This window comes from Urocitellus parryii, chromosome 6 (assembly GCF_045843805.1).
Source record: "Urocitellus parryii isolate mUroPar1 chromosome 6, mUroPar1.hap1, whole genome shotgun sequence".
Classification (NCBI taxonomy): domain Eukaryota; kingdom Metazoa; phylum Chordata; class Mammalia; order Rodentia; family Sciuridae; genus Urocitellus; species Urocitellus parryii.
The window spans coordinates 74085961-74112821 of record NC_135536.1 but is presented as its reverse complement, the minus strand read 5'-3'; the positions used below and the strand labels follow the sequence as shown (position 1 = coordinate 74112821).

General features: G+C 32.4%; 1 protein-coding gene across 1 annotated transcript; it reads right to left on the bottom strand.

The window, feature by feature from the left end:
• Positions 1-26861, bottom strand: LOC113179484 (exocyst complex component 5). The gene is made up of 8 exons (XM_026384117.2): positions 26800-26861; positions 23570-23717; positions 13020-13128; positions 8776-8896; positions 7540-7626; positions 1794-1902; positions 1383-1598; positions 1-597 (listed from the first exon to the last, which is right to left on the bottom strand). Exons 1-8 carry the CDS (start codon positions 26859-26861, stop codon positions 409-411), a joined length of 1041 nt encoding a protein of 346 aa, XP_026239902.2. The 3' UTR covers positions 1-408.

Below are 26861 nucleotides of genomic sequence, written 5' to 3'. Positions count from 1 at the left end.
ATTGGTGAATAAATAAATGTGATTTTGTTGTATTTCACCCATTCTTAATGAAAAATGGGATGGTAAATTTTCAAGATGGAATATGTTAAAGAACCCGAACAGGAACACTGGTAAATTTTGTTTGCCTTCTGACACCAACATTTTCTAGGATGAAAATAGTGACATAGTTTTACAGAATTTGAAAGTTATAAAATAAAGAATGGAATTAAAATTCAACTTAACAAGAAAAAAAGCAAAATACAGCTAGGGGTGTCCAAATTTCAAATAAAACTTCAAAGGTCAGTATGGCTGCTGTTTTCTTCCAGTCATTTTTTCCATAAAATGTTGGCTGTGTCATAAGGAATCTCCTGTGCTTTCTATCAACCGAGGCCTGATGAAGTACAACACACTTTGTTTGTGAATTTAACCTCAGCTGAAGTGTCGAGCAAGGCGGGCAGATCTATAGTCAGCACGAAGTTGTACGAAGGAGTGAAGTATGTTCTTGTCCAGATTAGCAAGTTGTTCTCCTGAGCAGACTTGCTTTAAATTATCTGGGGCAACTACCAGAAGATTGCAAAGTGCATGCAGAGTATCAAAAAGATGTAATACCATTGGAATCTGAATTGAGAGAAGGAAAAAAATAACAGTGACAAAACAATTTCCCATTTTATAATGAGTTTTGCAAATTCTTCTTATATACAGTTTTGTCAGGACTTAGGATTATGGAAGTTCAAAATATTAGATTTTTTAAGCCTCCTAAAGAGTAAAAATATTTCAGAAGTTACAAAAGCTCTACAAACTTGTGAAAGGATTTATATCAGTTTTCTCATATTATGTAATTTGATAGACTACAACTAGTTATCAATAATATAGCACTTTTAAAAATAATTTAAATTTTTAAAATTTAGGGAAAAATGATCTGAGAGAGACATACATGAAAATAAAATATATTATTTTCTTGATATGTACCAGACACAGCAGTAGTCATGGCTGTCAATAAGACCATTTGAACTATGCAACTGAAATATGACATTGTCTAAAATAAAACACACAAAAAAATATTAACATTGCAAATACGATTGGAACTATTTTCAGGCAGAAAGTGATGGATCTCATCTCATTACAATTCAACAAATATTATAAATTTCTTAATAATCATTACAATAAGATTTATTTATTTATTTTTTTTTTGGGGGAGAATTTTTTTTAATATTTATTTTTTTTAGTTTTCGGCGGACACAACATCTTTGTTGGTATGTGGTGCTGAGGATCGAACCCAGGCCACACGCATGCCAGGCGAGCGCGCTACTGCTTGAGCCACATCCCCAGCCCACAATAAGATTTAAATGGCCTGACTTATGTTCCTAACCTCATTTACAAGTTTGGTATTTGTGTATACATACCTTGAAGTCTTTGGCACACTTTCTATATTCAGCTACATCACAAATTGCTAACATGCCACCCATACAACTGTAGGAATATTGTTGAAGATGCTCATAAATAAGTCGATGAAAACGTACACCGAGTTCCATTAAAACTGTATCCACATTTTTCCCATCCATGGAATTTTTAATCTTCTCCACTTGTTTTCTTACATACGTACAGACTTTTACACAGGCCTGTAAAAGTTTTACTAAACTTATTATGTAGTTTATGTGCATCAGTTTAATTAAGGAGAAAATACACATTGTTTTTCATTAATTTCTAAGTATAAAAGAAAAAAAACTTTAGGTGTAGTAAGACACACTGATAAAAATGTTAAATAATTAACAAAACAGATACTTTTTATTAACAAATTGAACAGTTCTACTCACATTAGTATACTGTATCAAAACATTGTTTTCATCTTCTGGTTTAAAATCTGTTTTCTTTTGTTCTGCAGCCAAGATATGCTTCATTTGTCCAATCATACAATTTAATGTCCTAGAGAATTGAAAACACAACATATTTGATCCATTTAATTTATTCAATATTGACTTTTATTTATGTTATCTGTACTAAATTTTTTCATATCACCATAAAACTATTTTGTAATTGGTAAAGTTTAGATTTTTAAAAAAGTCAATCTAGGTCTTGATATCAAAAAGCTCATTATTTTACTGACTCCCTGCCCCAAACAGAGAAAAAAATTCTTTGTCGAATGCTTTATTTAAGGAAGTCTTTAAGACCTTAGAAATCTGTCGCTGACTTATTTCCTCACTACTAGAGATCTTCAAAGGCAAAATGAGACAGAGAGAATGTTTAATAAAGTGGAAAGATCAGTTTAGGAATGACTAAGGTTTTGGAGAGCAAGTGGAGAACATGAGTCTCATAATCTAGGGATAATCAGGAAGATGAAGAAATTCTACTAAAGGTCCAACTGAGAAACGAGGGCATGAATTTCTAACAGTACTAGTGACATATTAATTATGTGATATTCTCCAACAGCAAATAGCCATCCAATTATAGGAATAAAAGAGACCAGAATGATCCAGAATTTAGGGTCTGTGTGACAGTCATGGTTGAAGGAAGTAGATTTAGAGTAAATATAAGGCAGTAATTTAAGAGATGGACCATATGATTTGGGCACAATAATGAATGAAGTAAAGTTAGGAAAAGGATAACAGAATGACCCAAAATGAAAAGATTAAAGGACAGAGGTCCTGCTGAGGTCAGAAAACAGGCATGAGGAGAATTAAGATGTTGGTAAAATGGGAGGTTTGAAGTTGGTATTAAAAAAAAAAAAAAAGTAGGTGTAGAGTAGGGCATTTGGGTTTAAGGTTTTTATTACTAATGATAACAATCCTGTGAGGTATATGAGTAGATGTTTAAGTGAAGATGATTGATAAGATGAATGGTTTACACACAGAGACATAAAAAGAACCTGATTTAAGGTAAAAAGAAAAATTATGAGACAGATGCCCCAAATTCTCAGTAAATGTACAGCATTGAAATAAAAGACTGAAAAATGAAGCAACAAGAAAGGAAAGATATGAGCTTCAAAGGCAAGATACGTTCATTTAGGCCTAATGGATAGATACTGCTTTAAAATTATCATTAGGAATTCAAGGGAACGCTAAGCCTATATTTAGGGTCACACTTGAGAGACCTTCACAGACCACTATGCCTTTAATGTATTAAGTAATAAAAACACCAAGATTATGACTTATATGGAAAGACAAAAGAGAATATTTCATGTATTGATAAGACAGGAAATATATATTTCATACACTTTTGAAAACTTAGCATATATCTAACCTCCCCACTTTCCAAAAGTGATTTTTTTTTTCTTTTTAGGTATTCTGAGAAAAAGCAAGCAGAAACAAAACTTAGCATATATCTAACCTCCCCACTTTCCAAAAGTGATTTTTTTTTTCTTTTTAGGTATTCTGAGGCAAAGCAAGCAGAAACAAATTAACATAAAGGGTTTAGGTTAGGAAAATACATACTTGTCAAAAGTAATGTTTGTAACATCTATAATATATATGTATACATATTATAATGATAGTGAATGAAGTTCTATTTATGTATAATCTGATGTGATCTTGACTAGAAACAAAAGATTATTATATACTAACAAATTAAAGAAATAGGTAAATTTGTAGAAACATGTAACCTACTAAAAACAAATGATGAAGAAATTAGAAAATCTGAACAGACAGTAATGAAAAAGGAGATTAAACTGGCAGTCAAAGACCTCTCAACAAAGATAAGCCCATGACCAGATGGCTTCACTGGTGAATGTTACCAACCGTTTAAAGAATTAACACCAATCCTTCTCAAACTCTTCCAAAAAAAATGGGAGCAGTAAACACTTCCAAGCTCATTTTACAAGGCCAGCAAACTCTGATACTGAAGCTAGACAAAGACACTAGAGGAAAATTACAGGCCAATATCCTTGATGAACTTTGCTTAAAAAAAAAAAAGCCTAGCAAACTGAATTCAAAAGCACACTGAAAGAATCATATACCATGCTGAAAGAACCATACACCATGATCAAGCAGGATTTATCCCTGGGATGCAAGAATGAGTCAATATATATAAGCAAATCAATAGCCATGATATACCAAATAAACAGAATGAAGAATGACATTATCATATTTTGAAAAGATAAGAAAAGCAGTTGGCAAAATTCAACATCATTTCATGACAAAAATTCTTAACAAACTTAAGTATAGAATGAATATACCTCAACATAATATAAGACATATATGATAGATGAACCCATAGACAATATAATTGTTAGCAGTGAAAATCCAGCTTTTCCCCTGAGATCAGAAAAAAAGACAAGGATATCCACTTTTACCATTTCTATTCACTGTAGTAGTGGAAGTCCTAGCCTAAGCAATTTAGGCTAGAAAAAGAAATAAAAGACACCTAAACTGGAAAGGGAGAAGTGAAATTGCCTCTTCAGTGACATGTTACTATACAGAGAAAACCCTAAAGACTCCATCAAAAAACTGCCAGAACCTGAATTCAGTAAAGTTACAAGATGCAAAGTCAATATACAAAAATCAGTTGTGTTTCTATACAGTATTAATGAATTATCCAAAAAGGAAATTAAGGAAACAATCCCATTTATAATAGTATTAAAAAGAATAAAATACTCAGGAATTAAGTTAACTACAGAAGTAAAAGACTTGTACTAGGAAAACTTTCCTGAAAGAAAAATAGATAAATAAATGAAAACACATCTCATGTTCATGGCTTGTAAGAATTAATATCATTAAAATGTCTATACTGTCCAAACTGATATATAGGTTCAATATATTTCCTATCAAAATTCCAGTGACACTTTTCAGAAACAACAACAACAACAACAAAAAAAAAAACAACTCAAAAATTCATATGGAATCACAAAAATCCTGAATAGCCAAAGCCATCTTGAGCAAGAAGAAGAAAACTAGAGACATCACACTTCCTGAATTCAACTCATCTTTGAGATAAGGGTGCCAAAGATGTACAACAGGGAAAGAACAGCCTCTTTGTTTTATGGTGCTGTAAAAATTGGTTGTCCACATACAGAAGAATAAAACTGGAACTTTATCTTCCCATATACACAAAATCAATTCAAAATGGAGACTTTAACATAAGACCTTAAGATGTAAAACTACCAGAAAAAAACATAGGCAAAAACTCCTTGACATTGGTTCTAGCAATGGTTTTTTGATAGGCCACCAGAAACACAGACAATAAAGCAAAACTATATAAGTAAGAGTGCATCAAACTAAAGAGCTTCTTTTTAGCAAAGAAAATAACTAACATAGTGAAGACACAACCTACAGATAGGGGAAAATATATTCAAAGACATATATCTCGTAAAGGTATCCAGAATATATTATATAAAGAATTCAAACAACTCAATAGGAGAAAAAAATCAAATAACACAAATTTTAAAAGGGCAAAGAACCTGAATAAATATTTTTCAAAAGAAGACATACAAATGGCCAAGAGATATACAAAATGTCTCAACATTACTAGTCATCAGAAAAATTAAAATAAAAAACACAATGAGATATCACTTTATACATGCCAGGATGGCTTAGACAAGAGATGCTAAGTGTTGGCTAGGATGTGGAGAAAATGAAACTTCTGCATGCTAAAGTGGGAATGTAAACTGATACAGCCATCATGGAAAAATAGTATGGCAATTCCTCAAAAAATTAAAAGTAGAACTACTTTATTATCCAGCAAACTCACTACTGGGTATATATTCAACAGAAATGAAATTAATATCTTGAAGACATATGTGCTCTCCCAGGTTAACTGTAGCATTATTCCCAATAGGTAAAATACGGAAACGACCTAAATTTCCAGTGAAAAATGAATGAACAAAGAAAATGTGTATACTTATACACAGAGTACTAATGAGCCATAAAAAATAAAGAAATCCTGCCATTTGTGACAACATGGATGAACCTGGAGGACATTAAACTAAATAAAATAAGTCAAATACACAATGACAAATACTACATGATCTCATATGTGGAATTAAAAAAAAAATCAAACCCATAGAAGTACAGAGTAGAATGGTAGATGCCAAGAACTGTGAGGGAGAGAGTGGTAGAGGAAATAAGGAGTCAGAGTACAAAGTTTCAGTTGGGCAGAATTTAATACGTTCTGGAGATCTAAAGTACAGTATGGTGACTATAACTAATAATACTATTTTCATACTTTGCTGAAAGAGTAGATCATATGCCTTTTCATCACAAGAAAAAAAATGGTAACCATGTACTGATGGAAATGTTTAATTAGCTTTCTTGTGATAATCATTTTTTTAAAAAAATGGTTTTTTTTAGTTGTAGTGGACACAATACCTTTATTTTATGTATTTTTATGTGGTGCCGAGGATTGAATCCAGTGCCTCAGCTCTATCACTAAGCCACAACCCCAACCCCTGTGGTAATCATTTTACAAAGTACAAATATGTCAAAACTTATTATACACTTTACATGTAAACAAATTTTATCTGTCAATTAAACTTCAGTAAAGCTGGGGAAAACAGTAAGACAAATTTTCAAGATTCTTTTAAACCTATTCTTCAGTAAACTACTCTGAATGATTTTATAACACCCTTTCTTTTTCCAACTTTTTATTCTATTTTTTCTTCACCTTTATTAGCACATACCATATAGTCAACAGTTCTCAGTCTTAGTGTCAAGGTCAATTGCAAGTGAATTGCAAGGTGAGTTGCAAGTAACTTCTTATTACACATAAAGTAAAAATGTTCAATATTTGCATAAGTTAGATTCTCAGTTATCTTTTAAATAAGGCTATTAAAAATCTACATTCAAATATGCTTTACTGAACAAGAGAAAGTAGAATTACAGAAATACAAATCTATACCCAAATCTTAGTACCATGGGTTTTAAAGAGTTCCAGCTCTACCATCATTATCTGTGTGGTTTTGAGCAAATTTATTAAAGTCTCCATTTCCTCATCTGTAAAATGGAAATAGTAGTTCCTACCCAATACATGAAATAATATAGGTAAAGGCCCTTATATTGTGCTTGGTATATAGCAAATGCTTGATAATCGGTAGATACTATCATCATCAATAAATATATGAACATCATCATCCCCAAAACAGATAGACTAATGTACCAATAAAAAATATAGGGAATTGAAAAGAAAAAAACCCAGACAGACCCCTTGGGCTCTGTACTATGAGCAGGTAATTATCTTCAACAAATATTAGAAGTACTTTTAGAAAATTACTGTATTTATTTAAAAGATTTCATACATAAGCCTGGAAGTTCTAAATAAATATAATACTATATATTACACACCATTTTTAATGGATTTTGTAGTTTGTGAATATCTAGAGTGGAGATGGGGTGCTTACAAAAAATGGTTTTTAATGGAATCTAGTTTAAAAGTATATCTAATTATACTTACTTTCAGAAATAAAATAACTTGGGGATTCAATTAACATTCTAATAAGGTTAAAAGTTGTTCACAAAAATAACATCAAATGTTACAGCAAGACGGTGGAATTCAAATAAGTTTCTCTAAAATTTTTTTTTGCTGCCATAATATTTATATAATTTTTAAAAATTTCAAAGAAAAACAGCAACTTGCCTATCAATGCCAGTATCCAATTTCATCTCCATTTGCTCAATTATTTCTTTTTTCTTCTGAAGGCATTCAGATAACTTAGGAGAAGAGCTATTGTAGATTTAAAGGAGGAAAAAAATGCATCAATAGCCTAATTTCTAAGTTTTTCATATTCATATGTATACGATACCAACAGACATGATCATAAATCCAAGAAGTACAAAATAATTATTTACGTTCATATGCCCAGTTTATTACAGTAGTCACACAAGAAAACAATTATCCACTAAAAGGAAAGGAAGAAGAGTTAAATTTGCTATTCTCATCTCTGAGGAAACAGCCCTTAAGAATACAAACATGTTTAATTTTGGAACTATATGGTTTAATTTATAAGTAAATAGTTGGTAAAACACTCAGAAAATTCACAAGGTATCACCAGACTCTTAAGAATATAGTAAATCATTAACAATAATTTGGAGAGGAACCGTTGTACTTATTGTCCCTAAAGTAAAATAAGCAACAATAATTATATTTGCCTTCTGAATGCTGCCAAAATATTAAAAACACCTGAAATATTAAAGAATAAGCAACCCAAACACCATGTGAGTTTTTTGCTATGTGGCAACAGCTCTTTAAAAAGCAAATTCCCTTCAAAGTATGATTCATGGATCACAAGTGACTTCACTCTTGAAATTGTTTCTGAGGCAGTCTTGGTATATCAATGTTTACAACAACATATCTAAAATTTTTCTTTTATAAGAATAGTTTCTCTTGTCAATAATGGTACTACATAAAAATCGGTAAAACATATTCACATAATACATATTTCTTATTTCTCATATTCTTTAAAAGTTCATAAAATTGATATAAAGATATAAACCAGATATTAGTGTCTCATCAAAATTTTTCCTATTAATCTCATAAATTTTTTTGTGCATCTTTAATAACAAGCAGCTACAGGTGGATTGTGTCTATTAGACCCTTGGAAGGAGTAAATATGCTGAGTTGCATTAAGCTGTAGGGCTTCTTTAACATTAGATTTCAATTTTAGATTTAGGACACATTAAGTCTTTTCAAATGCAACAAAACTTAATAGCACAGTAGAAACAGAAAACAAGAATGCAAGGAAGAAGGAAAAGATCTTTTCATTTCACACCTCCATCCTATTTGATGCTTTCATGAATATGTATTTTTAAAATTTAATAAAACTATTCTAAATATCCTTTGAAATACCAATAAAAATATGACAACATAACTTACCTTATTAGTGGCATAAGGTGATCATTAAACTGCTTGTCAAAAAGATGGAAAATAGTATTGGCCTGTTGCACAACATCCAAAAAATAGAGATTTGCATTCCTAGAATCTGAGGATGGAATTCCTAAAATTGAAAAACACAGATAAATGAAAATTATCTTTAAAAAAATTCATCTTAGCAACAGAAAAAAGATGTGGTTTTATATATACAATATGAATAAAAGTAACTGTTATTTTAATAAACTGGCAATGACTTTTACAGACAAAGGAAAACTAAGCTTGTTAATAGCTTAAAATTCACCCAAAGTTAAATTTTATGCCCAAATGACTATCATATTCATGATTTGCTTAGATAAACCTAAAAATAAATCAATTACCAATTCTTCTTGAGTTCTACCTTCTCCTTTCTTTTCCTAGCTCTCTGGTGCCCCATGATTCACATGTGATATGAATATATTCCCACTATTTTCTTTTCTTTTTGTTCTTTGGTGATACTGGGCATGGAAACCAGAGCCTTGTACATGCTAGACAAGTACGCTATCACATCCCTAGTCTTTTTTCTTTTCCTTTAATTTTGAGACAGGCTCTTACTAAGTTGCCCAGGTTTGCCTGGAACTTGCATCAGTTTCCTTAGCAGCTAGGATTACAGATGTGCACCACTGCACCCAGCTTTCCATAATTAAAAAAAACAAAAAACAAAAAAAAAACCAAGTTTCTTTATCTCTGATAATAGTTAAAATACATTTTTTATTGATCTTTCTTGTTCAAGCCTCTTTTTTTAATTGTCTATCCTATATAATGCTGTCAGTAATGTGCCTAAAATTAACATTTGACTCGTTTTCTCTACTATTTCCTCAAAAATACTCAAAACCTCCAATCTCAGCAAATTCCTAATATTCAGAATGATAATCAAGCCAGTCCACTGATAAAGCAGCAGACAAAAAAGTCAGCTTGTCCTCTATGGATTTCAGTTTCCTCCTTTCTTTAAAGAATAACTGATGAATTTCAAGGTCCCTATTGTTTGTTCTTCTAGTAAACTTAAAAAGAAAATAGAGACTAAGAAAAATATCCATAGCTGACAATATGAAGCTTAATATATAGAAGTCTTTATAGGACAATGATCTTTTCAGTTTTAATAATGAAAAATAAAAGTGTTTTTCTCCCTGACCAAAAAAAAAAAAAAAAAAATCAATTGTTAAGAAAGCTACAGGCTTCGACACAAACTTTTAAGAGCCAAAAAAAAAAAAAAAAAAAAAAAAACCAACAACAGAAGTAGGAAATATCCTTTATCATAAGACAAGAAAATTAAGGCAATATTGATGTATGTTTCCAATCCCTAAATTATTGAAGCTTTTAAGAAATATTGAATAATGAATGGAAAAACTGGTACATGCATATAGGTTGGTAGCAGTATATACTGGTTAAGAAAAAAAATCTTCAGGAAAACAGTTTATATCAAAATTAAAAGGTAAAAAATTTTGTATCAAAATTTAGAAAAATGAATAAATAAAACATGTTTTGATCCAGTAATTTCATGTTTGTGTTTTATGAAAGAAAATAGTTCAATATTAGGAAAATGAACTCTGGAAGGTTAATTTCAGCATTATTATACTACAAAATGGAAACAATGCAAAATAAGATATAGTAACCTTATATGTGCTCCACAGAATTTTATGCAATCGTTAGAAATAATAGCAGTTGAGTATTAACTAGATGCATGAGAAACACTTATGCATATGAGGAATCTTCCCATTTTACAAGAAAATTTCCATTCCAAAAAAAGAATATTGCCATTAAAATGAAGATGCCAGGTTTCCATACTTGCTGAATAACAAATCCTTCATATAAGACAGATTCAAATTCATGTTACTTTTTTCATTATTTTCTTTATTCTTCATCTTTGAGGTATTATTATCCCAACAAAAATTATTGAGTCATTTGCAAGTGTCAAGGGTTAAATATTTGATGCCAAAGGCCTATCATAATTAAGTTAAAAAATGCTTTTATATATAAGAAAGGATAGGATAACAAAGATAAAGGCAAGGTCAGTAATGTAGTAGGTGACTGAGAGGAAGAGTGAAGGGGTGGGTAAAGGAAGGTGATGCAGAATGAATTCTTAAAAAAATCATGTTATGTGCATATATAAATGTACTACAGGGAACTTCACCTTTATACATAGGTAAAACCAATCAAAGATAAATAAATAGACAAGTGAAAGGAAGTCTAGTAGAGGAAGGAATATGGGACAAGGGAGAAAGGATGGGAAGGAAAAAGGGGGGTGGATAAGGGGGGATCATGAACTGAAATCAAACTCCATGCACTTATGAGTTTGTCAGGATGAACACAGCTACTATGTATAACTATAAAGCTGTAATATAAAAAATGCTTTTTTTACATCATAAGAGTAACAACATGAAAAAAATGGAAAATGATAAAGCAGAGTGAACCCAAAGTGACTGAATTATGGCTAATTTGGTTCATAGTTAAAACTTTACAGAATCTCATTTTATACAGCCTATACAGATTTTCTGAGCATCTATGTAGTTTCTGGATGCTAAGGTACAACACTAGATAAAAGGTTCCTAATGTTATCTCTACCTAGAATGTTCTATCTTATTAGTATACTCTATCACTTCATTAAGCTCTCATCTTCTCAGAGATACCTTTTTAAATCACCCTTTCAGAAAAAAAAAAAAACTTCAAATTACACTGTTCACTCTACCTTTCCATTACTATCTCTCTTACTCAGTTTCATTTTCCTTCATTGTACTTCCTAATCATTTTTCTATCTTTCCACAAAAATATAAACTCCATGGGTCTGGCAGTAGTCATATAAGTGTTAAGTGAATAAATTCTGAAGTAGAGGCAAACACTAACATTTAAAAATTTCAATGTGATAAATGTTACTTTAAAAAGCTAATTCTATCTGGTTGTAGTGGTACCTGCCTGCAATCCCATGACTTGGGAGGCTGAGGCAGGAAAATTGCAAAGTGTGAGGACAGCCTGGGCAACTGAGTGAGACCCTGTTTCAAAATTTAAAAAATAAAATAATGGATAGGAATGTATAGCTCAATGGCCCCCGAGTTCAATCCCCAGTTTAAAATACAGTTAATTCAATCATGAGACAATTCAATAAGCGAGACAGTAGTACTACTTCAGTTAGGGTGATCAGTAAAGACCTGAGAAGGTGACATCTTAGTTGAGATCAAATGGCTGAAGAGCCAGCCATGAGATGAGCTGAGGAAAAAAGTTTTTTGCGATGGGAAACACCAAGTTTCCCATTCCCATCCCTTAAATGTTAACTTAGGCAAAGAGCCTAACTTAGGAAAAAGAATGAAGACCAGAGTGTCTGGAATAGTGTGGGGAAATGCAGTATGTGGAAAGGATGAATACATAAGAGGCAGATCAAAAGTCAGGCTTCTTAAACAAGGAAATGATAATTAAACTGGCTATAATATAAAGTCAGTAACTTGGAAAGGAAAGAGTGAACACAGAAAACCAGTGATGACAAGTTGAACTAGGGTGGCAACAGTGGAGATAGAAAAAAGTAAATGAACTTTTACTATTTTTTGGAAAGATACTGACAGGATTTGCTGATAGGTTGACTATCAGGGTTGATAAAAAGGAAGAATTAGGGCAACTCCTTGGTTTGGGACTTGAGCCACAGGTGAATAGCAATGCTTTTAAGGACATGTGAGAGGAACAAGTTTAGGAGAAAGATAAAGAGTTTTGTTGTGGATATGCTAAATTTGAGATGACCATTGAAAATATGGTGAGGTCAGGAGGGCAACTAGATTAATGTGGCTGTAATCCAGGGAAGAAGTCATTATTACACTATTTATACTAACAAGTAAAAGAAAAAAGTTAATGTCAATCTATCCTCTTACAGACTTATTTTTTAAAATTTTTCCCTTCTAAACCTTACACCAGTTTCCCAGTCAGAATGGTTCTCTTTTGTTTCTGTTCCTTGAAATTTTACAATATATAGCAAAGCAATCTACTCTGCCATACATTGTAGTGACTTATGTGGCCTATTACCCTACCTCACTGTATGTAAACAATATGAGAGAACCATGTCTTTGCATGGTTTGCAGCACTTGGCAAATCCTTGCACTGTAGAAGCTGAAAATTCACTGCACTTAACCAAATTCAATGTACAGAGATGATTATACATGAAACAACATTATATATACAGTTTAAGCAGGATTAAAGGAATTTAGCAGAAAGTTTAATACAAATATACTCACCAGCAAGTCCTGTTTCCAAAGCATAATCAATATGCTCGATACATAAAAATTCCACCAGAATGGTAAAAATTCTAAAGGCATTCCTCGGTAAATCAGAAGGGTCAGAGAGCTTTTAAACAAAACAAAACAAAAATTACTCCTCAGGTCTATCTTTTAAAAAAGCCAACTCTTTTTTTTAGTGATTTTTTCTTAACTATCAAAGACACAGTATGATTCATATTCCACCTCCCAATGTCCACACACAATAGCAATGTACCCTTGATCTATAATTCTCCTGCCTCAGAGAAATGTTTTTTGAACTTGGATTGCAATGTATTAGTGAAATCCAATTGTACTTTTAAGAAATACATGCATATACACCTTATACCATTTATGTGTGTGTGTGTGTGCACACAAATAAAAAAAACATATAGTGGGATAACATGTAAACTGCATTTCTTGTTATAATGGGTCAAGGTCAAAGAGGTTTGAGAGTCATTGACTGAACAAGGACTACTTAGTAACATTCAGAACAAAAAGGATTTTTTATTTATGAAAAATAAATTAATATATGCAGTATAAAATATGCATAAAATAATTCCATAATTTCCTGGTTTAGTGAACCTTTAAAATTTAACCTCACTAACCCTCAATTTAAAATTTAACTTCACCAACTCTAAGTTTTTTCATTTGTAAGATGGGAATAATATTAATAGTACTCACTTTCTAGTTTTAAGGTTAGAATAAAACATGAAAAGTATTGTGTTTTTAACACAGCTAACATACAGTAAGCTGAAATTTTTCATTTTCATGCTGCTCATAAACTAGTAAAAAAAATTAGTAGTTACTCTGACAAAATGAAATCTAACCTTTAAAAAATAGAAAAGTACTCTTAACTTCTTTTAACTGCTTTCTCAAATTATTTATAAATTCATTTCTACCTTTGTCAAGCTGTTTCATGTGACCTCTCAGGGTAATGCTTATTGCAAGCTAAGCAGCCCTTCTCTGAAATGCTTGAACTAGAACTATTTGGGATTTGGGAATTTTTTGGATTTTAGGGAAAAAAGTGAGAGTGAGTGAGTGTGTGTGTGTGTGTGTGTGTATAAGAGACACACAGACAGGCACATACATACATGAGAGAAAGACACAGATATACACATCTTGGGAATAGAACTAGAAGATTAAACATGAATATTTTTAGTGTGCCTGCATTTTAAAAAAAATTTCTTATTTGTTCTTTATATATATGTGTGTGTGTGTATATGTGTGTATATGTTGTCATATATATGACAACAGACTGTGTTTTGACATATTATACATATATGGAGTGTAACTTATTCTAATTAGGAACCCATTCTTATGGTTGTACATGATGTGAAATTATACTGGTTGCATATTCATTTATGAACATAGCCAAGTTATATCCTATTCATTCTACTGTCTTTCCTATTTCCATCCTCCCTCCCTTCCCTACATTCCCCTTTATCTAATCTAATAAACTTCTATTCTTCTCCCCACACCCCTTATTGTGTGTTAGCATCCACTTATCAGAGAGAAAATTCAGCCTTTAGTTTTGGGGATTGGCTTATTTCACTTAGCATGACAATCTCCAGATCCTTTACCAACAAAAGTCATGAAGTCATTTTTTTTTATATTTTTTAGTTGTAGATGGACACAATACCTTTATTAATATGGTGCTGAGAATTGAACCAAGTGCCTCACATGTGCCAGGCAAGAACTCTACCACTGAGCTACAACCCTAGCCCATGAAGTCATTCTTTTTCATGAGTGTGCCTTCATTTTGACTGAGACCTACCTGTCCTCTCGAAACAAGTATGGAATTTTTCACTGTGGTGTCACATTGGTACACAAAAATTGCAGATCTGGAGTCTTTCAGATTTTTGTATTTTTAGATTAGGGATGCTGAACCCTCATATAAGGTCTTCTTAATAACTACCCCAACTTTTACTCCTCATTTGTATTTCTACCTCCATGCTTAACTTCATACATAACAGTGAAAGACGAAATGCTTTACTCTTAAGAACAGGAAAAATGGAAAGTATTTGTTTTCCCCATCTCTATTCAAAATCATACAAGTTGGGCCAGGGAATAAGGCAAAAGAACAAAATAAAAGTATCTATAACAGAAAAGTGTAAAATCGTCCTTATGTGCAGAAACATGATAGTCTATATATAAAACTGAGCTGCAATCTACATTGTATATTTTGTATAAAAGTTAACTATGAACTGATTATTGACCTAAATGTAAAATCTCAAATTAAGAGTACTAAAAGAAAACTTAAGAAGTAATCTGTATGACCTTTAGATAAATATGTATGATATAAAAAATACCACCCATAACAGAAAAATTAGATTTTATCAAAGTTAAAAATTTCTATCCTTTGAAATATTGTTGAGAAATTAAATGTACAGGCTACAAACTGAAAAGAAAAAAATCTCCAATCACATAGCTAATAAAGTGTAACGAGAATATAGAACTCTACTCCCCCCCAAAAAAACCCAAATTGTATGAAAGATAAGAATGAACACTTCATCTAGGAGTAAATACGGAAGGCAAATATATACATGAAAAGATGTTCTGCATTGATCATTTCATTAGGAAAATTAAAACGAAAACCATAAGATATCACTATACACACTATTTGATAGTTTCTTTAAAAATATTCTATGATTCTGTCATATCACTATCAAATATTTTTGAGATCTATTCATGATGATACAGGTAATTCCAGTTGACTCATTTAAATTGTTGTTGTTTTTCTAGGGTATGAACAGTGCCAGTTTTCCAATTTCTCTTTTTCACTGAATTGCTTCTAATTTTTTATAATGCAAACAATACTGTTATATTGGATATATCACTTGCACATATGAGCTTTTCTAAGGAATTCCCAAATTACTCTTCAAAGTAACTATAGAAATTTTTACTCACATTAGCAATGTGTGACAATTCCTGTTGCCTTACTTTGTCACCAATACTTGGCATCAGACTTATTAATTTATGTCAACTTAATGAAAACGAGATGGCATTTCTCCTAAGTTTCATTTCCCAATTAAAGAGACTGAATATTATATTAATATTTTACATTTCCTTTTCTGTAAATTGCTCATGTATATTCTTTGACTTGATTTCTATTGATTTGTATTCATAAGTGCATAATTTATGACCCTCAAAATAAATTCATACGTTATACACATCAATATAAATAAAGTTCACATTGCCTCAATTCTTAATTCTACTTAAGAATCATGTCTGTTTCTTCATCTATAAATAGGATTATTATGATGATAATTATGATGATTAATTAAAAATTCTCTCTCTCTCTCTCTCTCTCTCTCTCTCTGAAGTGCTTAGACTAGTGTCTGGACCATGATCTGAAATCCAGGGGTAAGCAGTGCCCCATTGCCCCTAGTCCTAGACCAGTGCCTGTGGATGGAGCTTCTGGACTGCCTTGGAGTCAGGAAGAAACCTGCAAACAGAGTTGTGTTCAGGCACATACCTCAACCTCAAGCAATAGAGGATAGAGACAGACTTCATCTGCTAAAGGGTAGGACAGGGAAATAAGTATAGGACTATGTCTTAGAACTCAGTAGTGGGTCTGCATGGTGAAACTCAACACTAGAAAGAATTCAATAGCCTCTATTTCCAGGCAAAGTCCACAAATAGAAACTCTAAATCTACTCCATTTCCAGGTAGAACTGTAGACTGAGTGGCACAGCCTAATTCTGGACCATAAAACATCCAATCCACTATGGTGGTATTGGACCACAGACCACAGCACCTAGCAGGCCACAGCACTGTGGGACTTCGTCCTGCATATAGGATGCACCTGTCTTAATGAGCTATGAACTCTGGATGAGATCCAACCTCACAGTAGCCACGATAACTACAAGATTGCCTCCCTGTCCTTGACCTATCCCCAGGCAGCACAACACAGTCACTGTTTGGACCGAAGAAGAGGAAAGTGGGTTAAGTTGTGGCTTCAGGGTTAAAGGACAGACATGGTGAGGCCCTGTGCCCAACCATGGTCCAACAATTTGGTGTACATCTGAGACCACCCTGATCCCAAATGGAGACTTTCAGGACCAGCAGGGATGGACTACCTTTTTAAAAAGTACTCCCCTAGTTCACCCTTAAACAACACACCCATTGTGAATCTGGAACAAACTTGTGCTTCATATGCCCTCTAGTGCTAAAACAATGGTAGTAACCACAATCTCAGTAAAAAATAACATAGAGCCTGCTTAGATAGTCTAGAAGGAGGTATACAAACACAGACCAATTACAAAGATTAGACTAAATATCTGAACTTTCAATACAGAGATAGTGCTGTATACATCAAAAACTTTCAAGGAACCTTGACCCCCCACAAACACATACAATGAACAAAATAAGGCACCAGAAACCACCCCAGTGACTATGTATGATCTCTTAGATAAAACTAAAATAGATATTGTAAGAAAACTCAGCCAACTTCAAGAAAATACAAAGAAACAATTCAGTAATTTATCAGAGAAACTTAATAAATATGTTGAAATATTAAAAAAAAAAAGAGCTGGGGTTGTGGCTTTGTGGTAGAGCGCTTGCCTAGCTTGCCTAGCACATCTGAGGCACTGGGTTCAATCCTTGGTACCACATAAAAATAAATAAATAAAATAAAGTCATTGTGTCCATCTACAACTAAAGAAAAAATATTTAAAAAAATAAATATCCTGGAGCTGAAAACTACAATAAATAGAATGAAAAATGTGATAGAAGGGATCAATGATAAAATCACTAGCAAATCAATTAAAGCAAAGAGTCAGTGAACTTGAAACAGGCTATTTGAATATAATCAATCAAGAGAGAAAAAGAAGAATGAACAAAGCTTATAGGATAGCATTAAATGAAAACAATATTCATGTTACTGGGGTTCAAGAGGACTCAAGAATGCCAAGAATATGGGGCTGGGGACATGGCTCAAGTGGTAGCCTGCTCGCCTGGCATGTGTGCGGCCCGGGTTCGATCCTCAGCACCACATACAAAGATGTTGTGTCTGCCGAAACTAAAAAAAATAAATATTTAAAAAATTCTAAAAAAAAAAAAAAAAAAAAAAAAAAGAATGCCAAGAATAGAAAACCTATTCAAAGAGAACTATCAGAAAATTCCCCAAACTCAGGGAAATATACAAATGTCCAGGTGTAGGAAGGTCAAAGGTCAACCATCACATTCAACCCAATCAAGTTACATTATAACCAAGCTTCCAAAGATTAAAAACAAAGGATTCTAAAAGCAGCAAGAAAAACAAAATAACACATATAAGTCTTCCAGTCTGCCTGATTTCCGACTTCTCTGCAGAAACCTAACATTTAAGATGGAAATAGGATGAGATATTCACAGTTAAAGGGCAGGGGGGATTGTCAGCCAGGATTACTGCACTCAGCAAAACGGTGCTTTAGCAGTGAAGACAGAGAAAAACCATTTCTAGACAAAAAGAGTTGAGAGAATTTATCACCATGACATCTCTATTACAAAAAATGCTGAAGGGAATTCTTCAAATTGAAGGAAAGCAATGCCAATAAGTAAGAAGAAAATGCTCTAATGTTTAAAACTCATTAGTAAGAGTAAATACACAAAGAAATTCAGAATGTTCTAATATTGTCAATTGGTGCATAAACCATTTATATCATTAGTATGAAACCTAAAAAACAAAACAAAAATGATAAAAGACACATTAAGGGGCTGGGAATACAGCCCAGTTGGTAGAGTGCTTGCCTTACATTTACAAAGCCCTGGATTCAATCCCCAGCACCAAAAAAAAAAAAAAAAAAAAAACACATTAATATGTTAAAAGATAAGCTGGGTACAGTGGTACATGCCTGTAATCCCAGCGGTAGGTGAGACTGAGGCAGGAGGACTCCAAGATTGAAGCCACCCTCAGGGACTTAGTGATACCCTGTCTCAAAATAAAAAATAAATAAATAAAATAAAAGGACTTAGGGTTGAGTGTCCCTGGGGTTCAATCCTTAGACCAAAAGAAAAAAAAATGAAATACAAAATGCAAAATAGGTCAAAAATTCAAAATATAGGAAGTATAGAGTTTTTAAATTACTATTTTTCTTTCTTTTCCTATCCTTACAATCAAAATTAAGTTCTCAGTTCAAAATAGCTTCTAATAATCAAAAGAGATTTTCATAAGTCTCACTGTAACCACAAAAGAAAAACCTGTAATCAGATACAGCAAAAATAATATGCAAAGAATGAAAACATTTCACAACAAAGGAAGGCTATAAAAGGGGGAGAAAGAAAAAGACTATTGAAAAACTAGAAAACAAGTAATAAAATGGCAGTAATAGGACTTTACCTATTGATGATCATCTTAAATATAAATAGATTAAATTATCCAATTAAAAGAGTGAATGAATTAAAAAATAAGACTTAACTATATATAGTGTTTACAAAAAAATTCATTCATTTCTAGGAATGAACATAGTCAATAGTGGAGGGATGGAAAAAGATATCCCATACAAATGGAATCCAAAAGAAAGTAAGGTCATACTTAGATAAAGTAGACTTTAAATCAAAAGCAATTAAAACAAAGTCATTATATGATGGATTCAATTCAGCAAAAGAAAATAACAATTACAAATATATATGCACCCAATATCAGAGTACCCAGATATATAAAGCAAATAGAAAAAGAGAGCTAGAACCCAAAACAATAATAGTATAGACTTTAACACCCCATTTTCAGCAAAGAACAGATCATCCAGACAGAAAATTAACACAGTAACAAATAGTAAACTGTACTCTAGACCATTGAACCTAATAGACATTTACAGAACATTCCACGCAAAAGCTACAGAATACATATTCTTTTTAAAAGTACATGGAACATTCTCCATGACAGATCATATGGTAGGCCAAAGAACAAGTCTCAACAAATTTTGAAAAACTAAAAAACACATTGAGTATTTTTTTAATAACTACAGTGTAATAAAACTAGAAAATAACAACAAGAAAGAGTTTGGTAACTACTCAAATACATGAATATTAAATAAATGACTTCTGAATCACCAATTGATCCATAAAGAAATATAGAAAAAAAATTTAAAAAACGTCTTGAGACAAATGACAATGGAAACGCCAATATTTATGGGACAGCAAAAGCAAAACAGGGAAGTTTATAACAGTCAATGCCAATGTCAAAAAAGTAGGAAAATCTCAAAACAATTTATTCTTGAGTCTCAAGGAAATAGAAAAACAGAACAAACCATACTCAAAATTAGTAGAAGATTTAGAAGGATGAGCAAAAATAAATAAAGTGCACACACACACAAAAATCAATAAAGAATCAGCAAAATGATGAGTTAAAAAAAACCTTAGCTACACTAAGAAAATGTCTGTATGTAAATCAGAGATAAAAATGGAGACACTGTAACTGACATCACAGACATACAAAGGATCTTAGAGATTATCACAAACAACTGTATACTAAGAGTCGATATTTTGTAAGAAATAGGTAAATTCCTGAACACATACATCTCACAAAGATAGAATCATGAAGAAATAGAAAAATCTTAACAGATCAGTAATGAATAATGAGATTAAATCAGTAATAAAATGCCTCCCATAAAAGGAAAGTCCAGAGCCAGATGGTTTCAATTCTGAATTCTACCAAATATGTAAAAAAATGAATACGAGGGGCTGGGGATGTGGCTCAAGCGGTAGCGCGCTCGCCTGGCATGCGTGCGGCCCGGGTTCGATTCTCAGCACCACATACAAACAAGGATGTTGTGTCCGCCGAGAACTGAAAAATAAATGTTAAAAGAAATTCTCTCTCTCTCTCTTCTCTCTTTAAAAAAAAAAAAAATGAATACGAACATTGCCCAAATAATTCCAAATACTAGAATTCTTCCAAACACATTATTTGAGGCCAGCATTATTCTGATACCAAGGCCAAACAAGGGTTACAACAACAACAAAAAGAAAGCTATAGGCCAATATCCCTGTTGAACACAGATGCAAATCCTCAACAAAGTACTACCATCTGAATCCAACAGCATATCCAACAGATTATCCATCTAACCAAGGGAATTCATCTAAGAGATGCTTTGACACACATAAATCAGTAAATGTGACACAACACGTCAAGTGAATGAAGGATAAAAACTATATGATCATCTCGTAGATGCAGAAAAAGCATTTGATAAAATCCAATCTCTCTTCAAGATTAAAAACTCTGAACAAATAGACAAGGTCAGAACATAATTCAACATCATAAAAGCCATATGTAAGAAGTCCACAGTTAATTTCATAATGAACAGGGAAAAGTTGAAAACATTCTAAGATCTGGAACAAAGCATGGATTCAGACTTTCACCACTTTTATTCAACACAGTAGTTAAGTTTGAAAAATTGAAAAATACAAATCCTCACAGTTCGCCAACAACATGGTCTTAAACTTAGTAAACCCAAAGAATCCACCAAAATATTATTAGAACAAATAAGCAAATTCAGCAGTCAGAAGATTTAAAAAAAAAAAAAAGAAAGAAAGAAAAGAAAAAGATCAATAGCATTTCTATATGACCAACAGTAAATTCCCCAAAAAGAAAACAACAAAGCAATCCCACTTACAATAGCTACAAAATAATAAATATCTAGGAATAAATGTAACCAAAAAGATGAAGGATATCTTTAATGAAAACTATAAAACACTGATGAAAGAAACTAAAGAGGACATACAAAAATGGAAAAATAGCCCATGTTCATAGACTGGAAGAATCAATATTGTTAAAACGTCCATAGTACCCAACTAAACTACAGATTCAATATGATCCCCATCAGACTACCAATGACATTCTTCACAGCGCTAGAAAAAAACAATGTTAAAATTCTTATGGAACCACTAAAACTCCAAAGGACAAAAGCAAGCTTGAATAAAACGAAAAATTAGGACACTTAACAATACCTGATTTCAAAATATACTACCAAGTTTTATTAAAACAGCCTGGTGTTGGCATAAGAGCAGACACAAAGACCAATGGAACCTAGAAGTAAACCCACGAATAGCCAACTATCTTTGACATCGGTATTATGAGCACATGTTGGGGAAAGGACAAATCATTCAATAAATGGTGCTGGAAAAAATGGTTACTCACATTTAAAAAAGAACATACACAAATCAATTCAAAATTAATTAAAGACTTAAGTGTAAGCCTGACACTATAACAATTCTAACAGAAAATACAGGGGAAATACTTCATGACATTTGAGTGGGCAAAGATTTTTTTGGATTAGACCCTGAAAGCATAGGGATTAAAAAAAGGGACAAAACAGGATTAATCAAACTAAACAGCTTCTACACAGCAAAAGAAATAATCAAGAGTGAAGAGACAACCTACAGGAGAAAATATTTGCAAATTATATATCTGATAAGAGGTTAATGTCTAGAACATATAAGGATCCAAAACAACAAAATAAATAAATAAATAAAATTAAAATAAAATAAATAAAATTAAAAATGGACAATAGGCCAGACTTATATAAATGGCTAACAGATATATGAAAAATGCTGACCATCACTAATTATCAGAGAAATGCAAATAAAAACCACAATGAGATCACCTTTCTCAAATTAGAATAGTTATTATAAAAAAAATTATAAGTGTTGTCAATAATGTGGAGAAAAAGGAACCCACCATGCACATTATTAGTGGTAATAGAAATCAGTATAGCCATTATGGAAAACAGTAGGGAGGTTCCTTAAAAAATTAAAATTAGAATTGCCATATGATCCATTACCAAGTATACATACAAAGGAAATGAAATCAGCACATTGAGGAGACATCTGCACTCCCATATTTCTTGCAGCATTATCCATAATGGCCAAGAAATGAAATCAATCTAAGTGTACATCAACTGATGAACAGATAAAGAAAAGGTAGTATATATAAACAGGGAAATAATATTCAGCCATAAAAGGATGAAATCCTGTCATTTGCAACCATGGGATAGAACTGAAAGACATTATGTTAAATGAAATAAGCCAGGAATGATCTCACTCTAAAAAGGAGATCTCAAAGAAATTAAGAGTAGAACAGTGGTTACCACAAGCTGAGGGGGTGGTGAGGAGAAAGGCACGGGAAAAGGTTGGTCAACAGGTACTATGTTATAGGTAGATAAAAGATAACCCATTTCTGGTGTTCTGTTGCATCCATTGCAATTATTAGGGTGACTACAGGTAATAAAAATAATCTTTCTACTTCAAAAAAACTAAAAGAATGGCTTTTGAATGTTTTCATTACCAAAAAAAAAAAAGAAGGAAAGAAATGTTTGAGGGGGATATATATGCTTACCCTGATTTGAACATTCCTCAAAGTAGACATGTATGAAAATATCACATGGTACCCCATAAGTATGTATAATTTTTACATGTCAATTAAAAAATTTTAAAAAGCAAAGAAAAAAATAGTTGCTTCTAATCAGAGAATAGATTTTATCTTTGTATCAACAAGGTAAAACTTAAAATAGATACACCAATCATGAGTAAAACAAATTTACAATCAATCTTACCCTATGACATCTTTCAAAGGCTTGTTTGGTTTCTTGTAAAAGATTAACCACCACTTCTTGGGATAGGAAAGTTTCCCCATGAGTATCAATACTTGGCCCCAGTGGTAAGTTGGTACGTTGTCTAATTCTTTCTTTCAAATCTTGAATACTAGTATGGACAAATGAAAAAAGAACATGTGGATTTTAACTTCAAGTATTCTCAAACTTAGTATACATCATCAACAAAAACAAAAGCAATAACCGAAAAATCTAAATTCTAATTCCAAAAACTAGTTCTGTGAAAAACTTCATCTGAAAATGAAACTTGAAATTAGGATCTCTAAAATCCTATTCCGCTTTACAATTCTAAATCAACCAGGAAGCAAGCTATTCCAAATAAGTAAACGTAAAAGATAAATAGTCCTGTTTAAAAATAAAACTTCCAAAATTTTAATGACTTTTAATATATTCAACCATTTAAAGATTTGACACATTTCTTCACTACATTAAACAGATCCGTTAAACACAATTTAGCTTCTCTTAGTGATCAAGGATTACCTGGAACATTTATTATATGGGGTATCTCTTTTTTTTTTCATCCTAGACTATATATAGCTCCTGTGAACTTATTTTTTTAAAAAATATCTTATGACTGTTCATCAGTTGTTCTGTACTGCCTTTCAGATTATGCCTCTTCTTCCTAGTTATACTTCTCTCTGGTCATTATTTAATACACAAACTGAGAAACATGAAAATAATATAGGTGTATAGAGTGTGGACTCTCAACTCTGATTGTATGGCAACCCAGAAGTCATTCTACCTCCTAGAATCAACTAGGTTTGAGGTAGTTAAGGTATGGACAACTGAGATGCCACCTACTCAGTCATTTTCTTCTAGTATGTGAAGAGCTGCAGGCTCTAAAATATTAATTTAATAGTTTTATACTCAAGTGATCCCCCAAACTTATCAATTCAGGACCAACTAAATTGTAAACTATTTGTTTTTTGTTCTCCACCTGCAACAATAACAATAACAAAAATGATGTGATTCTTAGTCAATGACCTAAAATAATTTACTCTGGGAAAAAGAGAAAAAAAGAAAAGTCAGGTATAGTGGCACCTGCTGTAATCTCAGTATTTTGGAAGGCTGAGGCAAGACTATATCAAGTTTTAGGTCAGCCCAGGGAACTAAGCAAGACACTGTCTCAAAATAAAAAAGACTGGAGATGTAGCTCAGTGGTAGAAGCACCCAATCCTCACCACTGGGGGCAAAAATAAAACCAGAACTCTTGATATCACTGATATTGTTTTATATTAAAATATTTTCAAATGTTATTTTATTGGTTCTTCTTAGTTATACATGACAATAGAAGCCATTCTGATAAAATTATACAAGCATAGGATATACCTTATTCTACTTATGACCTCATCTTGTGGGTAGGCACAATGGTGGTGCTCACGGTATTTGCATATATGTTCATAGAATTATTTTAGATTTACTGTCTTTCCTATTCCTACCACCCACTTCCTTTTGTTCCCCTTTGTTTAATCTACAGAACTTCTCTTCTTCCACTCCCCCCTTTACTGTGGTTTAGCGTCTACATATCAGCAAAAACATTTGACCTTTGGTTTTTTGGGACTGGCTTATTTCTCTTAGCATGATAGTCTTCAGATCCACCCATTTACTAGCAAATGTCATAAAATCATTCTTTTTAATGGCCAAATTATGTTCCATTGTGTATATATATACAATTTCTTTCTAATCTGTTGATGGGCATCTAAGTTAATTCCATAGCTTAACCAATATGTGGAAGTATTGGGCCTACCTTTTCTTCTAGTAGATGCAGGGATTCTGGTCTAATTCCTAGGTCTTTGATACACATTTTTTTAATTGTCAAGTGTCTGTTTTACATATTTTAATCACGTTAGTTTTTTTTCCCCCCCAAAACATGGTTCAAGAGCAGGATTTGGTCAGTAGTACAAACAATGTGGGTTAAAAGAGTTCTTTGGAGAAAATATTTGTGACAGTCAATATTTGTTAAGTTTGCCCAAATGTAATAATGTTCTTAAATACCTTCAGTTTTAGGAGATGAAAGACCTTTACAATGAAAGTATAGAATACTGAAGTAAGAAATTAGAGAAGACCTCCCATGTTCATGGAGAGGCAGAATTAATATTGTTAAATATGGCCATACTACCCAAAGCAATATACAGATTCAATGCAATCCCCATCAAAATACCAAGGACATTCTTCACAGAACTAGAAAAACCAGTCCTAAAATTCATTTGGAAGAATAAAATACTCAGAGTAGCCCAAACAATTTTAAGCTAAAAGAGCAATACTAGTGGCATCAAGATACCTGACTTCAAACTATACTACAGAGCTATAATAACAAAAACTGCAATGGTGTTGGCATAAAAACAGACACATAGATCAATGGTACAGAATAGAAGTCACAAAGAGAAACCCACATATCCACAGTCATCTGATCCTTGACAAAGGTACTAAAAACATATATTGGAGAAAAGACAGACCTTTTTTAAAATATATATATATATATATATATATATATTTTAGTTGTATATGGACACAATGTCTTTACTTGACTTATCTTTATGTGGTGCTGAGGATGGAACCCGGTGCGTCATACATGCTAAGCAAGCGCTCTACCACTGAGCTACAACTCCAGCCCCAAAAGACAGCCTTTTTAATAAATGGTACTGGGAAAACTTGTTATCCATATGTAGAAGAATAAAGCTAGACCCTTATCATTCACCCTGCACAAAAATCAACTCAAAATGGATCAAAGATCTATGAATTAGGCCAGAAACCATGCAACTCTTAGAAGAAAACGTAGGTTAATGCCCTAGTTATAGGCACAGGCAATGACTTTCTCAATAAGACGCATAAACCTCAGGAAATAATGCCAAGAGTTAATAAATGGAATAGCATCAAATGTAAAAAGCTTCTTCACAGGAAAGTAAACAATTAGGAATGTGAAGAGAAAACCTATAGAATGGGAGAAAATCTTTGCTAGCCTCTCTTCTGACACAGGATTAATATCTAGAATGCATAAAAAACTCAAAAAGCCAAATAATCCAAACTCTAAACAACCTAAATGTCTACTCAACATGTATCATATATCCATATAATGCAATATTATTTAGCAATAAAAAGAAATGTTTATTGGCATCTGAAATGAAAAAAAAAAGTCTTCAGTTTCAATATAATATTTAACTTTAAAAACTCACCCTCCTGTACCAATGGATCTCTTTTGATGGTTTTTTGAATCATAATAGCGCTGTAGGATCAT

Coding starts and splice junctions, on each gene's coding strand:
- LOC113179484 (XM_026384117.2), bottom strand. CDS start 26,861: ATGATCCTACAGCGCTATTATGATTCAAAAAACCATCAAAAGAGATCC. Junction 23,718..26,799: donor AGATCCATTGGTACAGGAGG/GTGAGTTTTTAA, acceptor TGTCCATACTAG/TATTCAAGATTTGAAAGAAA. Junction 1,599..1,793: donor TTTTGATACAGTATACTAAT/GTGAGTAGAACT, acceptor AAACTTTTACAG/GCCTGTGTAAAAGTCTGTAC.